General features: G+C 43.9%; 1 protein-coding gene across 1 annotated transcript in view; it reads left to right on the forward strand.

Annotated features, from left to right (window-relative positions):
- The window catches only part of LOC144753495 (cytochrome P450 2D15-like), a 482,639-nt gene that overhangs the window by 223,631 nt on the left and 242,102 nt on the right, over positions 1 to 16,906 (forward strand). Inside the window, 1 exon segment of the mRNA XM_078641166.1 lies at positions 15,846 to 16,006. Coding sequence (XP_078497292.1) covers positions 15,846 to 16,006 — 161 coding nt within the window.

The following is a 16,906-nucleotide window of genomic DNA, read 5'->3' on the forward strand; positions in this document are numbered from 1 at the left end:
CCCCATCTTTTTGGATAAATCCTTGAAACATCATTTAGCTGTCCCATTTATGAGGTCTGTTTTCGATATGCAAATGAGCTGACTAATTAATCGTAGAAGAGGGAGAACCCAAGAGGATATAGGAAGAATGTGAAAAGAGGAAGAAGGAAAATAGAGCAGACAGGGAAGATGAAGAGACGGGCGAGGTTAGAGAGGGTGGGAAAAAAATGGAATGTATCCAATTAGAAAGATACAGTGCATTGAAGTTTTTTTACATGACGGGTGTCCAGCAGGATGAGTTTGTAATGCTGGGAAAAATTGAGGAAACTGATTTGTGCAGAAATTGTTTCCACAATATGTTGCTTCTGTGTGATTTTCTACAGATTTACATACAGCTACTGTACCGCCTAATATATATAATCAATCCCAGCTCTGTGCACCTTGAATTGTCACTGCACTTCTTTACCTCATCCAGGCCTCCAGTGCCTACTCTACATTCCTCCTGATCTGGACTCGTCACTTCTAAGTGACAGACCATAAACGGCTGTCTCAGCTAACTTAAATGTGATTGTTCCTGCAAACAAGACATTTGCCACACAATCCCTCATCTGTTCATCCCACATCTTATTTACCACCTTTCACCTGCTAGGCTTTTGTGTGCCTCCTGCCAACCCCACTTACTAAGGGCCTCATTTAGCTGTTGGCGGTCCTGGGGCTGACCACCTTCATACCTGGCAGTCCGACCGACGAATAATGATGCGGGTGGTGAAACCGCCCCAGACCAACTCCTCCACCAAGAGCTGAGCTCTCACAGCAGCGTGGGTGAATGGCAGCAGTGCCAGCACCGGCACCACCGTGGCCATTACAACCTGCCTTCTCCTGTCATTTTTATGGTGGGCCCCTGCCCTGAAATGGTCAGCAGAAAGGCAGGGAATGGGGCCACAAACAGTGCCTCAGGGCATTTTAGCACATGGGGTGGGGGGGGGTGGGGGGGGGTGGGGGCATATGTCGCGGCCCGCTCTCTTTGCACTGTTGTGCGTGCACTTTGGACCATGTTCAACATGGTGCATGGTACACATTACACCGACACGCAAAAGGAGTTGCCATAGCGGCAGCATGTGCTGCAGGCTCTAATGAGCCAATGCATGCCGCCGCCTTGCACCGCAAAACAGCCAGCCTGGAGGTAAAATCATAGTATGGCGGTCGGGATACCGCCTGCTTGTCGGTATGTTTTCGACAGCCGTGGGTTGGGGGTATGACTCCTCCTTGTTCGGTAGGAAAACATAAAATTGCTTCAGAAATTCAGGTGGTGATTTTCTTTATCATGCTTTTATTTTCGAGTTCTCATTATTTGTTCTAAATGTTACTGGGTTCCATTTAAGACTTTCAACAGCCGACAAGTGTTTCGCCCTTACATGGTCATCTGGACCAGGGCTTTTTTAAGACTGCAAAAGATTTAATGAGAAGTCTATGATTCAATATTCAAGAGATCACTCATAGCCACTGAGAGAGCGCAAATCAAGAAAAAGTAGAAGTGCACCATATTTACAAGCACGTTGCATCAGTTTAGTAAAGATTATATAAGAGTGTCGAATTTATAGAGTGAAAATATATAAGAGTGTTTAATTAAAATAGAATGCATATATCAGTGTGAAAAGCTAATGTAGAAGTGTGTAGAGATGTTAGAATGATGTTGAAATTCCATGTTATGTGGCTGTTGTAGAGGAGAATGTAATGCTGCTAAACGTAGAAATGTGTAGGCCACATGGCAGTTCACAGAGAATGAAAAGCTGCTGTTGCACTCTCACATGATATGGATTTTTAATGTTGTTATAATTCAAGGTATTATTGATCATAGAACTGAAATATATATTTTATAGAAGTGTTTCATATAACCATTGTGTGTAATAAGTTAGAATACTGTTTAGACTAAGAAATTAAAGGTTTACAGAGTGCACAGGCCCGTTTCATGTAATTCTAATAGGCCTGAATAGATAAGTTTGTTTCTTTTGATCTGCATGTGTTAGTTAGAGGAAGGTCATGTTAAGCATAAATTGCAGAGACTGCTCGATGGTTTACGACTTAGAAGATACGGTGGAGGCCGGAATTTAGGGCCCACTGTACAAGTGTCTGTTTGCAGGTGCGAGGAGGTTCCAGTCAAGAGAGTGATGAATAGGGTTTTGTTCAGGGAGCCAGGCACAGGCCTGGAGGAGGCTTCAGGAATTTCCTGGGGGGTACCGTCCTGCCGGAGAAGAGCCTGAGAAACAAGGTCAACGCTAACGATGGGCCCAGAGGAGTATCAGCATGGAAAATGCCAGAACCAACACCACGTGAGGGGCGTCTCTAAAGGGCGTTTCTATTGTAAATGTGATTTTTGTATTAGGGACAGCACCCCTGGGTGGAGTTAGGGCAGATGGTCTGAGGAACCTAAGAGAGCGGATGGGTAGGCAGATAGGTTAACTGCGAGAGACCGATTTACAACGAAGACTAAGGGAAGTGAGTGATCTTCTTTGGAAGTCACCACTGCTGACACCTTTTTAGGTTAAGATTTTACTAAGTAGGGATGTCACTTAGTCTAGTGTAGGGACAGTCTAATCTAAATTTTCTTCCTTTCTGTAAATGACTCACAAGCTACAGCTTGTGTCTATTCTTGCAACTCTGATGATCTTTGAATTGGTTTTGGTGATATTCTTCTGCCGACTAAAAGCATTTAGAAAATGTATGTTTGTATTGATACCAGTATATCTTTTGAACCTTATTTTGAGTTGTTTGTATCTCCAGTTAACTTTGGCTTTGTAATAAACTTTTAAAACTTATTCGTAGTAGGTGGTTCTTTGGAGTGGTGTAAGTCCTTATTGATTGACCTAGTAGTGGATTGCCTTTTACTCTATGACAGGTATCAACGGTTCAGATCGACCTGAGTTGGGATCTAGATTTATAGCAATAGATCAGAAATCCCGCCGTATCAGTTGGTAGCAGATAAGGATGGTTACCTTCTAGAGGAAGGTGATCTAGACTAGGTTAAGATTACCCCAAGGTCCCTAGAGATCGAGAGATGAGCAGCGGAAGAATTGCCTGCCGAAGAAGGTGCTGATGGTGCGAGAGAAAAGCAGCAGGGTCGGACAAGAGTGAGTATAACAAGGGTCATGCGTTGACAGATTGTGGTGTTTTGTGTTGTATCTGTATTGTAATGTCATGCGGAGTTGAATGCCTGTAGTGTGATTGAGAGAGGGTTGTGAGCGCGCGCAACCTGGCAAACCGGGAAAATCTTAAGTTCGGGGAAGAGCTTAAGTGGTTCGGGTGTATCGAACATCCAGAGTAGTTGTCGACCAGAGTAAAGGGGGTCATGAGGTACCATTGATCGCCCGCAGGACCGAGATAGGGGGAACGCAAGAGTGAGTGTGTGGGTAACGGACGCACGTCGAAAGTTACCGTGTGTAAGTAACCTATCAGTTAAGGCGATTGTCTGGACGTATACGGAAAGACATTTCGTCAGTTAAGGTGACAATTACAGTTAGACTGTGGGTGTACAGTCAAGGAAAGTGATCGCTTGGTCGGAAGTAATCATTTTTCAGAGTATGAATGGGACTCATGCATGACCGGGAGACGAGCTGAGAATTTATTTATTTAAGGTTTTTGTAGAGCGCGCAGTAACCCGTGAGCATCCCAGCGCTAAAACCTGCAGAATCAAAAGGGAGCAGCAGCAGAGGGAGAGGGGGATCATGGAAAAAGGAGGGTTTTTAAAGATTTCCTGAAATGGAGAATGTTTGGTTCGGTTCTTAGTTTGCATGGGAGGTTATTCCAGTGCTTTGCAGTATGTACCGAGAAAGGAGGGGAACTGCTGCAAAGGGGAGACGAGTGACGTCAGCGAGAGCCGCGCTGTGATAGGCCGGTTGGTGTGAAGCCGCGCTGTGATAGGCCGGTTGGTGTGATGTCAGCGAGAGCCGCGCTGTGATAGGCCGGTTGGTGTGAAGCCGCGCTGTGATAGGCCGGTTAGCGAGAACCGCGCTGAGATTGGTGGATTGTCATTAGGAAGTAAACGAACGCGGAGAAAATAGAAATTTTGTAGATTTTGAACATGAAGTGTTTTAAATGTTTGAGAGCGATCTTTAAGAGAAAAAGAAGAGAATCTTATTACGGGGAAGAGGCACCGCCAGAGGGTACACCAGCTCATTATATGGCAACGAATGTTGGGTTGCATACTATACTGTGGCTTGATACTTGGAGTAAGATTACAGAAGGGAATGAGGAACTGACTTTTCCGAAATACGGAACGTTTAGACTAGAAGTGTTGCATCAGCTGAAAGCAGTTATGTCCTCATTGAGACCTTTGCCTAGACCAACACAGTTTGAGGCCCTTAATGCGTGGATTAGGGCGGCCCACGACAGGAATCAGAACAGACGCCAGGAAAGGGTAAGGCGATCAGTAAGGGCAGTGCAAGATGCCAAATGGGATGCGGAAGCCAAGAAATGGAGGGTACAGACGATTGAAGTGGATCAGTTGTACCCAGTGAGAGAGGTTACAGGAGAAAAGAGACCCATAGAAGAGGATGACGAGAGCGAGTCGGAGGATGGCCTAATAAATAGGTTGTTGATAGATAGACCGCCTCCGGACAATAGGGAGATAGAAGGTACTGAGCTCCCAAGGGAAGATAGGGTTGACATAGAAGGGAATAGGCCACTCCCTATAACGAATTGGGTACCTACCAAAGGTGAGGGGACACCTCAACATAGTCCAGTACAGAGTGTAGTCGGAAGGGTTGTGGTGCAGAAGATGCCAGCAACAGAGAGGGTTGAGCCTTATGGATTGCCAGATGCTCTTCAAGTACCCGTTACCATAGGTCCTATAGTGTCGGTTTATCATCCAGAGAAAGGGAGAGAGGAAGAACAAGTACGGCTAGACAGAGAAAGAGTTGAGATTTAAAGAAGGAATAACACGACAAATGCCTGGAGGCAATTGCCAGGACCAATAACGTGGAGCACCCCATTAGATTCAGCAGTGGATCCCGTAACAGAACAGGGGGGTCAGAGAGGACCGATGGACCTGAGGGGACCACGGCCGAAATCCTATAAAGAGTTGAGGGCTGACTTGAAGGAATGGGATAGGTCCACAGAAACACCGAGCAACAGGTCAAGAGCAGAAGCTGAATGGGGAAGTCGAGGCAACGGGATATTATCTCACTGCGGGGCTAGCGAAAGCAGTCAGAAGTGGGATGGTAAAAGTCAGGAGAGTAGAGGAGTTACACGTCATATTGACGGTGGAAATGGGCAGGAGCAAAAAGGCAGAAGTACGGAGTGTGGAGAGACGTCTCGTCTCATTCAAAGTGAGGGAGACCAAAGGACACAAGAGTACAGGGATAGGTTTAAGTGCACTCTCCACGCACCTGATGATAACGTACAGCACTGGAATAGTGGGAACATGGGGAACCGCGAAGGATCTTGCCATGCATCGAGTGATCAGAGATCACAGGCAAATTGCGAAGACATGGGGAATAACGGAATGTCTTACCATGCACCTAGAGAAACCAGGCAGAATGGGAAATGTGGGACTATGGGAAATTGAGAAGTGTTTCACTATACACCCAGAGAGGATGGAACTGCATGGGACCTGGAGAGATGGGAGCATGGGAGGACTCCCCATAACACGCCTGAGTCCAGACGTAGGACTCAGAGCTGTGATGGGAGAGATGTAAATGGACTCTCTAGAGATAGCATACTGAAAGCTGTGATAAAAGCCAAAAGACTCGATGTGACCAGCTTAAAATCTGACCTGGACGATATAATAGATGGTGTGTTGCCTTTAGAAAGGATTGACATGTACGAACAAGATGAGCTGCCGTTTATAGCAAAGGATATTACTCGAAAGGCAAGAGCAACTCATGAGAAACTGTCTGAACTGGCAGACAGGTATATGGTAGATTTGTCCAGAACAAAGGCATTGCAGGGTAACCATAGGTTGCATTATTCAGATCAGGACCTAGATGAGAGGAGGACAACTGGATTAAAAACACACATAAGGGAACTGATCACAGGAAGAAGAGCATGGAGAGATCTGGACAAATGGGAAGAAAGATGGTCCAAAAAGGGAACTGTTAGGCGGAGCGCGAATGTGATGTCTCCGGAGGGAAGGCTAATGCAGATGGAGGCATTCCCTTTGCGAGAAATAGCGAATGGGAGTTATGTATACGTGCCCTGGAGTAGGGGAGATTTGGCTGCATTTACCAACTCATTTCCAAAGTTAAGGGAAAGTCCCATAGAGTGGTACAAGCAGATAGAGAGGTTTGTCAAGATTTCAAAAGTATTGTGGATTGATTTGAATACCTTATTCGACATTGTGGTCCCAGGAGACTTGTGGATCGCATGCAAGGTTAGTGTCGAATGGCCAACTGCAGAACCAGAAAGGGATGCTCGTACTAATGGACCGTCAGAAAGCGTAATGTTAAAATATGAAAGGGTAATGACATGGCTGAAGGAGAAGGTGCCACCACAAGATATAGATTGGGTAAAAATAGACCGAACAAGACAGGAACCCAAGGAGACAGTTCATGAGTTTTATGAGCGATTGCTCAAAGCATTCAAACAATACAGTGGATTAGATGTAATGGATCCCAAGGAGATAGGACAGTTTGTATCGAAGTTCGTTTTGGGTTTGAGACCTGATATTTTTTTGATGATTCAGCAACACTTAATTTGTTGGCAAAACAAACCATTAGATGAAATTTTGAGATACGCAAGGTATTGCAGTGATGAAATAGATTCTAAAACAAAGAAACTAAAAGAGAAACTGATGATGGTGCAGATGCAGTCGGCTGGAAGGGGTGGACAGCAGCAACAGGGAACAGGGACAATGGGACGGAAATCAAATAGTCAGAATAAGGACAGCGAGGAAAACTCGAGACCTAGAATAGACATTGCTACATTGAAAAAAACGACAAAGTGTCACCGGGTGGGACATTGGAAACGTGAGGGTCCCTATTACCCTGAAAATGGAGAGCTAGAAGTAGAGGAGGAGGAAGTTCAAGAAGTTCCAGTTCAAGGGGTGACAGTGTCAAAGAGTAAGGTGGCCAAAGGGGAGACTTCGGCTCCACGAGCTCAGTTCCCGCAGCCACCAAAGATTACGACAGGGGGAAAGATCTATAGACAAATGCCTCTTTTTATAGACGAAGAAGAGTGTTACTACGTTGATCCATTGACGGGACGACGTGTAAGTAGAGAGGAGGACTGTACCCTCGGGGCAGTTCTAGAGGTGGATCAAAGAGGACCGTTAGTCGAGGCTGAAGTGGCAGGGTGTCCTACAACATTCTTAGTAGATACCGGAGCTACTCGATCAACTTTGAGATCGGCAGTGGTTCCAGATCTACCAATGTCGGGGGAAACAATTCAAGTGGTAGGAGTCGCAAATAGGAGAATGACTAACCCTTTGACGGAACCAGTGCTAGTGAGAATAGGAAACTACACCGATGAACATCAGTTTGTAGTATGTGATTCTAGTCCTGTGTGTCTGTTAGGAAGAGACTTATTGTGCAAACTGAACTGCACAATATACTGCACACCTCAGGGAGTGGAGATACAGACTACAGACGGTGATGCCACCTTTAAGGTTTCAAATTCGAGAGTATGCGTAGAACTGTATCCTACCCTGACTGTGGAGGAGCTTCCTTGGGACTTACGAGATACAGTGTCATCAGAGGTATGGGATTTTACTGGAGAAGAGATAGGATTGATCAAAGGAGTAGAACCAGTGAAGATCATGGTAAAACCAAATGTTGAATATCCAAGAACGCCTCAATACAAATTGACCCCGGAGATGATTGCAGGAATAAAACCCGTAATCGACTCCATGATTCAACAGGGAATACTGAAGGAAATCGTGGGTAGTCCATGCAACTCCCCGATTATGGGTTTGCAGAAACCTAGTGGGAAGTTTAGAATAGTACAAGATCTTCGAAAGATTAATAACATAGTTGTTTTATGTTGTCCAGTGGTACCGAATCCATCAGTGATATTGTTTCAAATACCATTCCAAGCTGAGTGGTTCACAGTGATAGATCTTTGTCAGTCTTTCTTTTCAGTTCCATTAGATGAGGAGAGCCAGTATCTTTTCGCTTTTAAGCTGGAAAATCGTGTCTTAACATGGTGTCGTATCCCACAGGGGTATACAGAAAGCCCATCAATTTTCAACCAGCTATTGAAGAAAAATCTTGAAAGTCTAGTACTGCCACAGAACTCGGTTCTGGTCCAGTACATAGACGACCTACTTGTTGCGTCAGGAACGGAAGAAGCTTGTAAGATAGATACCATCGCCTTGCTGAACCATTTAGCTGAAAATGGGCATAAGGTATCTCCGAGCAAATTGCAGTACTGTTTGACAGAAGTACAGTACTTGGGTCACCGGATAGAAAAAGGAAAGCGCAAGGTGTCACCAGATAGGATAGAGGCGATAATGAAGATGAACGCGCCTACGACACAGAGAGAAGTCAGGATGTTCCTAGGAATGGTTGGTTATTGCCGACAGTGGATAGCTAACTTTTAACTGAAAGCAAAACCCTTACAAAAACTGACGCACAAGGAGGTGAGTGATCCGGTACCATGGGACAAGGATTGTTTGATGTCGTTCCTACAGCTGAGAGAGGACTTGTGCCGTGCTCCAGCTTTGGGGATGCCTGATTACGAAAAACCATTTTCACTTTACTGCTGCGAAAGAGAGGGTTGTGCTTTGTCAGTCTTAGTACAAACTCATGGAAATGCCCGTAGACCAGTTGCATACTTTTCGGCTACTTTAGATCCGGTAGCCGCAGCGTTGCCCGGATGTCTCAAATCCGTTGCTGCAACAGGTGTCAGCATTGAAAGGTGTGAAAATATAGTCATGGGACACCAATTAGTGGTGTATGTACGTCATTCTGTAGAACTGTTAATGACCAGGACCAAGACACAGCACTTAACCAGTAATAGGCTCACGCGCTACGAGCAAGTTATTCTTGCTGCGGAGAACGTGACCCTTAAGAGGTGCTCTGTTTTGAATCCTGCTACATTGATGCCACTTCCTAATGATATAGAAGGCGAGGAATGTGAAGATCACGATTGCCTTGATGTGACTGAACTATGCACCAAGCCAAGACCAGATATTGTGGATGAGCCTTTGACTGACCCTGATGAAATTTTCTTTGTTGATGGCTCATGTTTAAGAGACGATACTGGTCGGTTGAGAGCAGCTTATGCTGTTTGCACCATTACTGGAGTTGTGGAAGCCGCTTGCCTGGAAGGAGTACACTCCGCTCAGGTAGCTGAAATCATTGCATTGACACGTGCCTGTTTAGCAGGTAGCAAAATTAGAGTCACCATTTATACCGATAGCCAATATGGTTTCGGTGTAGTTCATGATTATGGGCAATTGTGGTCTCAGAGAGGTTACATGACCTCCTCTGGTTCGCCTATTCGAAATGGGGAATTTGTGCGACTGTTGTTAGAAGCATTACAAGGTCCAGCAGCAATTGCGATTGTTAAATGTGTAGCCCACACCAAAAATACAGATTTTGTGTCGCAAGGTAATCGATATGCAGACGAAGTTGCCCGCTATTGTGCGGAGCAAGGATATTCTTTCACGGAAGTGGAAGTAGGTGGGGCTCAGGAAAAGACAGAGTTAAACATGATGCTAGAAACAGTTGATACTTGGGAGGATTTAAAAGACATGCAAGAGAACGCACCTGATTCTGAGAAAAAAGCATGGGAAACAGCAGGTTGTGTGAAAAGCGAAATGGATTTGTGGGTTTCAGCAGATGGAAGGGCAGTATTACCTGATGAATTAGTGAGTCCAATGGCACGACAGATACATGGTCCAGTACACTTAGGAAGAGATGCCATGCTGAGGTTATTTAGGCAGACTTGGTACAATCCTAAATTCAGGATTGCAGCAGAAGCAGTGTGTCGAAGATGTGTCACATGTCAACAATTGAACGTAGGGAAAAGAACACCAGTTACAATGAGTCACATTGGGAGGTCTGGGGGGCCTTTCAACCGAATGCAATTAGATTTTATTGAGATGCCAAAAATCAACCGCCTCAGGTATGTTCTGGTGGTTGTATGCATATTTTCCAGATGGGTCGAAGCATACCCTACACGCAGGTGCGACACACTCACGGTAGCAAAGTTGTTGCTTAGAGAGTTGATTCCGCGCTTTGGGGTGCCGACCTCCTTGGAATCAGATAGGGGAACTCATTTCAACAGTGAAGTTGTGAAGATGCTTTGCTCTGCATTAAACATTGATCAGAAGTTGCACTGTAGTTATCAACCAGAGGCTTTACGTATCGTGGAGCAGATAAATGGAACTCTGAAGTCCAGAATAGCCAAAGTATGTTCATCGACGTCCTTAAGCTGGCCTGATGCTCTGCCCTTGGTACTCATGAGTATGCGTAGCACACCAGACAGGAGGACAGGTCTCTCTCCACATGAGGTTCTAATGGGGAGGGCAATGAGACTTCCGTCTGTTCAAACTACAGCTTTGTTGAATATTACAGATGACCTGATCCTGGATTACTGCAAGGGTCTTTCTGACGTCATTCATTCTGTGTCTCTTCAGGTGCAGGCTGCTGAAGTTCCATCTTCAAGAGACCTATGTCACGACTTGTGCCCTGGGGACTGGGTACTTGTGAAAAAACACGTCCGGAAGAACTGCTTAGACGTGTGTTGGAAGGGGCCCTACCAAAAAATCCTGACAACGAATACTGCTGTAAAGTGTGGAGGGCTACCAAACTGGATCCACGCTTCCCATACTCGAAGAGTTCCAGCACCCTTAGAAGAAACAGCTCCTCTCACAGATGAAAATCCAGCTGTGGACGGTGAACCACTAGAGAGGATCAGTCAAGCTGTGGGGGTGTCAGAAGAAGTTGGGAGTGTTACAGATCCAGAAGAAGAAAGACAGGACGACAGTGAAACTGAAGTTGCCACGGAAGGAGAAAGTTGCTGTGAATACGGCTCAGACATAGATCAAGACAAGAGTGATCAAGAACCGAGTGTGAGGACAAGAAATAGGAGAACAAGGCGTGGAGAAGCTAGTTGGCCTGAAAGAAGGAAGAGGCCGAGCTTGAAGCCAACTCCAGAGAGAACTCTTGCTCCTATATCTGAAGACTCGGATCTGGACGAAGGTGCACAAAGACAGGAACAGGAAGGTCCGAGAAGAACGAGGAGGGTGCGAGTGCCCTGCAGAAGATACGCTACTCCTGAGTGGACCTACCTAGCTGCAGATGCCCAGTGCACGGAGATCCGGGAGGGTGAGGGAAGTGACATTGACCAGTACTGACCCAATCATAACAGTGGAAATAGTGTTGGTGATACCCGGAGTGGAGGTCGAAGGGTTGCTGATACTCACTATCCCCAATCCTCCTTATCTGAGCGGGATAAGAGACATGGTTTTAAACAGAATAGAATTTCTGACTTTTTGTTCAACGAGGCCAACACATGAGGAGATCATTCTTCGTTTGGAAATATTAGAATACGTGATTAGAGCCGCTGGAACACGTCTGATTCCAGATTGCTAAAGACTTTGTAAATAAACAGATTGAAAGATAACCTAGCGCTAAGTGGAAGAAGAAGAAATTTAGGGATTTCCCATTTAGTGGACGGAGAAGGGCGAGGGTTGTCTGTTGCTATAGAACTCAAAGACTGATCTTGCAGAAGGGATTATCAGCTTCCAGGTGTGGTTCGGAAAGACTGAGTAAGCAAAGAAAAGAGTCTTTGTGTTGTGAAAGAAAACCAGAACTACACTGTCTTGAGATCATGGAGGCTGGCAACCCAAACCGCAGGACAAAATGCATAGTAGGCACACTTTTAGTGGGAGTAATTTCTCTTATAGTTTTAGTAGTCACTATATCATATGTAGTGGGACATGAGAATGAAGAGAAGGAAACAAAGGAAGCAAAAATTGTATCGATACAGAAACCTACTACTGCTGGTCAAAGGGGGGACAATACAGAGAAAGATAAAGCTTTACTAGCAGCAGAGACTCGTAGGTTGCATGTGGATGAATCACAGGGAAATTTCAAATCAAATGCATATGCTAAATTGCTTTATGAATATATTGATGCTATGGAGGTAAAGAATTGCTACGTTTGCATGCAATTGCCAGCCTCTGTAGACGAAGGTATTAGATATCATCATCTTCCATTGACTTATGGAATCACATGTAGTTTGTTGCTTAGTATATTTTATGAACGTGATGGTTTTGAGTATTATTTTTCAAATTTTGATGCTGTTTTACCAGAAGTTCCAAACTACAAGCACATGAACAAGTGGGATTATTATAAGAGTGAAGATAGATTAAAGAAATTTTTCATTCCTTGGAAAACGTTGGATACTTCACATGCCCGAAGAAATAATTTGACTTGTAAAGTGTCAGAAATTGAGAAAAGGTTTATAGGGCAGGTGGACGATCGGTATAGGAGACAGAAGATCTTAAAGGCTTCAGGCCAATGGAAAACAGATTGGACCGAGGAAGAAAGGTCACACCAAAGAAAGGGTAGTAATGGTCCAATAGCTTTAGATCGAGAGAAAAAGGGGAAACTGTGTATATATAGGGGTAAAACCTATTATGAGAATGTGTTTGTGGGAGAAGTAAATTGTGAACATGCTTTCCAATTAGAATATTATACCAAGGATTTCTTGAAGGAGATGCAGGTGATCCCGAATTTGTATTTTGTGTGTGGAAGAAATGCATACGTGAAACTACCGGATAATTGGTATGGATCATGTTATTTAGCAATTGTCTTCCCCAAAATATACCATGCTGAGGATTTGGAAATTATAGAGAGAGGAACTCAAGCTAGAGGAAGAAGGGATGTAAGCTATGAGGAAGTAGTTGGAGACGTATTTGGTGCTATGTTTCCTCTTTTAGGGATAGCACTGAATGATGTCAAGATTAGAAGATTGGCAACAGTTGTAGATAGGTTGTCCGCTAGTACTGCTAGATCATTAATGCTGGTGGAGGGAGAGATGCAATCGATAAGGGCAATGGTTCTTCAGAACCGACTTGCTCTAGACGTTCTGTTAGCCAAAGAGGGAGGAGTCTGTAAGGCTTTGAAGGTTCAGGAATGTTGCACTTACATTCCAGACAATTCAAAACCTCTAGAAAAGTATATACGGAACATCACTGAAATTCATCATGAGATTGAGGATTTGACACAGGTAACTGTGTGGGAAAAGGTAGGTCAGGGAATGGGTAAAGTTGGAGGTTGGTTTGCCAACCTAGGAAAGAGTTTCATTTGGTACATACTGAAACCTATCATCATAATAGTGATTTGTATAATCACCTTGTGGGGATTGGTGCGGCTGTACCAATGGTATAGATCAAATAGGTTGCAGAGATCCATGAGAGAGCAGGAGAGGAGATTAGCTGCGATGCAGGACAATCAGTACAGGAGTCTGAGGGCTCTAGAGATGATGAAACGAGGGAGTACTGCAACGAGTTCTGTATGATTCAGTTCATACCTCAGGGATGGTGTTGTGATTGTGATGACTACTAAAAGTCATCAAAGGGGGGAACTGAGAGAGCGCAAATCAAGAAAAAGTAGAAGTGCACCATATTTACAAGCACGTTGCATCAGTTTAGTAAAGATTATATAAGAGTGTCGAATTTATAGAGTGAAAATATATAAGAGTGTTTAATTAAAATAGAATGCATATATCAGTGTGAAAAGCTAATGTAGAAGTGTGTAGAGATGTTAGAATGATGTTGAAATTCCATGTTATGTGGCTGTTGTAGAGGAGAATGTAATGCTGCTAAACGTAGAAATGTGTAGGCCACATGGCAGTTCACAGAGAATGAAAAGGTGCTGTTGCACTCTCACATGATATGGATTTTTAATGTTGTTATAATTCAAGGTATTATTGATCATAGAACTGAAATATATATTTTATAGAAGTGTTTCATATAACCATTGTGTGTAATAAGTTAGAATACTGTTTAGACTAAGAAATTAAAGGTTTACAGAGTGCACAGGCCCGTTTCATGTAATTCTAATAGGCCTGAATAGATAAGTTTGTTTCTTTTGATCTGCATGTGTTAGTTAGAGGAAGGTCATGTTAAGCATAAATTGCAGAGACTGCTCGATGGTTTACGACTTAGAAGATACGGTGGAGGCCGGAATTTGGGGCCCACTGTACAAGTGTCTGTTTGCAGGTGCGAGGAGGTTCCAATCAAGAGAGTGATGAATAGGGTTTTGTTCAGGGAGCCAGGCACAGGCCTGGAGGAGGCTTCAGGAATTTCCTGGGGGGTACCGTCCTGCCGGAGAAGAGCCTGAGAAACAAGGTCAACGCTAACGATGGGCCCAGAGGAGTATCAGCATGGAAAATGCCAGAACCAACACCACGTGAGGGGCGTCTCTAAAGGGCCTTTCTATTGTAAATGTGATTTTTGTATTAGGGACAGCACCCCTGGGTGGAGTTAGGGCAGATGGTCTGAGGAACCTAAGAGAGCGGATGGGTAGGCAGATAGGTTAACTGCGAGAGACCGATTTACAACGAAGACTAAGGGAAGTGAGTGATTTTCTTTGGAAGTCACCACGGCTGGCACCTTTTTAGGTTAAGATTTTACTAAGTAGGGATGTCACTTAGTCTAGTGTAGGGACAGTCTAATCTGAATTTTCTTCCTTTCTGTAAATGACTCACAAGCTACAGCTTGTGTCTATTCTTGCAACTCTGATGATCTTTGAATTGGTTTTGGTGATATTCTTCTGCCGACTAAAAGCATTTAGAAAATGTATGTTTGTATTGATAACAGTATATCTTTTGAACCTTATTTTGAGATGTTTGTATCTCCAGTTAACTTTGGCTTTGTAATAAACTTTTAAAACTTATTCGTAGTAGGTGGTTCTTTGGAGTGGTGTAAGTCCTTATTGATTGACCTAGTAGTGGATTGCCTTTTACTCTATGACAGGTATCAACGGTTCAGATCGACCTGAGTTGGGATCTAGATTTATAGCAATAGATCAGAAATCCCGCCGTATCACCACCACCAAGTGCTATTTGACAAAGGTGAAGATAGTTTTTTATGGTTACTGTGCCATGCACTTCACGTCTAAATGGGCACGGGAATGGTGTGGTGATATTGTGATTAAAAAGAGAGAAAAGAAAGAAAGAAGAGAGGCAAAGATCGAAGATAACAAGAAATTGGCAGGGGTGCTGGCAAATACTACATAGGGCCCTAAATGTCTACTTCAGTGCCCTGCCTCACCATAACTCCAATTCCTACAAACAGCATTCCCAATGTGCCCCCTTCCCTGTCTAGTACTGTCACCACGACACTGAAGCACAATGAAGCAAATCTAACTTTGAAAAGGCCTTACTGCCATTGGGATTATGTTGTGTTCCAAACTGCTCTCGTATTTTCTTCACTCCAACAGCCGCACAGTCACCAAGTCCAGTATTCACCTTCCTGCTGTAGAAGTTGTGTGGTCATGTGCATAACTTATCACTGTGAGGGGCGGAAATGGGACTGGGTCAGGGCACTTTGGTCACATTGCCAATTACTGTCCCACCTTCTCCCACTCTTATCCTGCTTATCCCTGCACTGCTCTTTCGAAACATAAAATAATTCTCCTTTCGCTGATCTGCCCATGTCCTTGGCCATTAAGCTTGTTGGGTCAGTGGTAGGTTCACTTGCATCTCTCACACTGAACAATACTATAGTTGTGAATATTCTCCACCAGTTTAAAAGTTTTAGCAGCTGTTACTCCTCAAATCAACCAACCGCCTCTAAAGACATATGAAAACATTTGAATGTGTTCTGTTGACGAGTGTAAAGGGGCGATATGTTAACACTTTACTTAGAATATAATAAAAATAGGTTTTCTCATCTCTTGTTCCTTTCTCCTCAGGTTGCCCCTTTGATCCACATTTTCTTATAAACAATGCAGTGAGTAATGTAATATGCTCCATCGTCTTTGGGGATCGCTTTGAATATGATGATGAAAAGTTCCAAAGGATGCTGCACGTCTTGGATGAGAGTTTTGAGACTGGGCGGGGACTCCTCCCTCAGGTAGTACAGTCACATCAGCCAAACAGTGCTATCATTTGATTGTCTGGGGTAACAAATTACGAAAATACCTAACAAATGTTATGACTTCAACGTGTTTCTTAGGTACTGATATGCAAGAGGGAACCCTTGAATGCTTTCTCGGGTTCGTCAATGTGTCTGCCTTTATCCATCAGACAGCAACTCTACTTTTGATTGAAGGCTCTCAGTATTACTTGGCCAGCAAGAAGACTGCTCCATAAGATATTTTTTACAGTGTTCCGAATTAATGTAATTCTAGGACCACTGTAATGGCAATGATTGCTTTCAAAAATTGCTGTGATCCACAGCGATTACATATCTTCTTTATGCTTTTTGAGACTTAAACTTGTCTCAGCTCACACTTGAGGGTGTGGCACTGTTCTTCAGAGAATAGAGCAAAGAGGACCACACTTGATACTCTTCTCAAGTCCATCCATGCTCTTTTAATCTCTCTTTTTCATTCTATTTTCCAATATTATTCTATCACACATTGCAGCTATCTCAAAGCTTCTGGTGAAGACATTACAGTGAAATGCACTTGGTTTCACTGTTGGTCTAACTTCTGATACAAGTAAAAACTACAATAATGAGAAAAGAATCTCCATATATCGCCTTTTAACCTGTGGATAATTCCTGGTAAAATAATTGTACCAAGATATTCGGAGTAAGTTGTAAGGTAGGAGGAGCTTTATGATATAAGACTTTGAGCTGCTCCCTGCCTGGATCAGCTTTTGCCACTGAAGACCCAATGTCCCAATACCCACAGTACCATCTTCAGAGAAAATACTTGCCCCAGTGTTCCTCTACACTGACGACGTGGTTCTTATTGCTCGTACTGCGAGTAGGATACAGGGCTCTTTTAGATGGTGTTAATAATTTCAT

Source organism: Lissotriton helveticus, chromosome 1_1 (genome assembly GCF_964261635.1).
Source record: "Lissotriton helveticus chromosome 1_1, aLisHel1.1, whole genome shotgun sequence".
Lineage (NCBI taxonomy): Eukaryota > Metazoa > Chordata > Amphibia > Caudata > Salamandridae > Lissotriton > Lissotriton helveticus.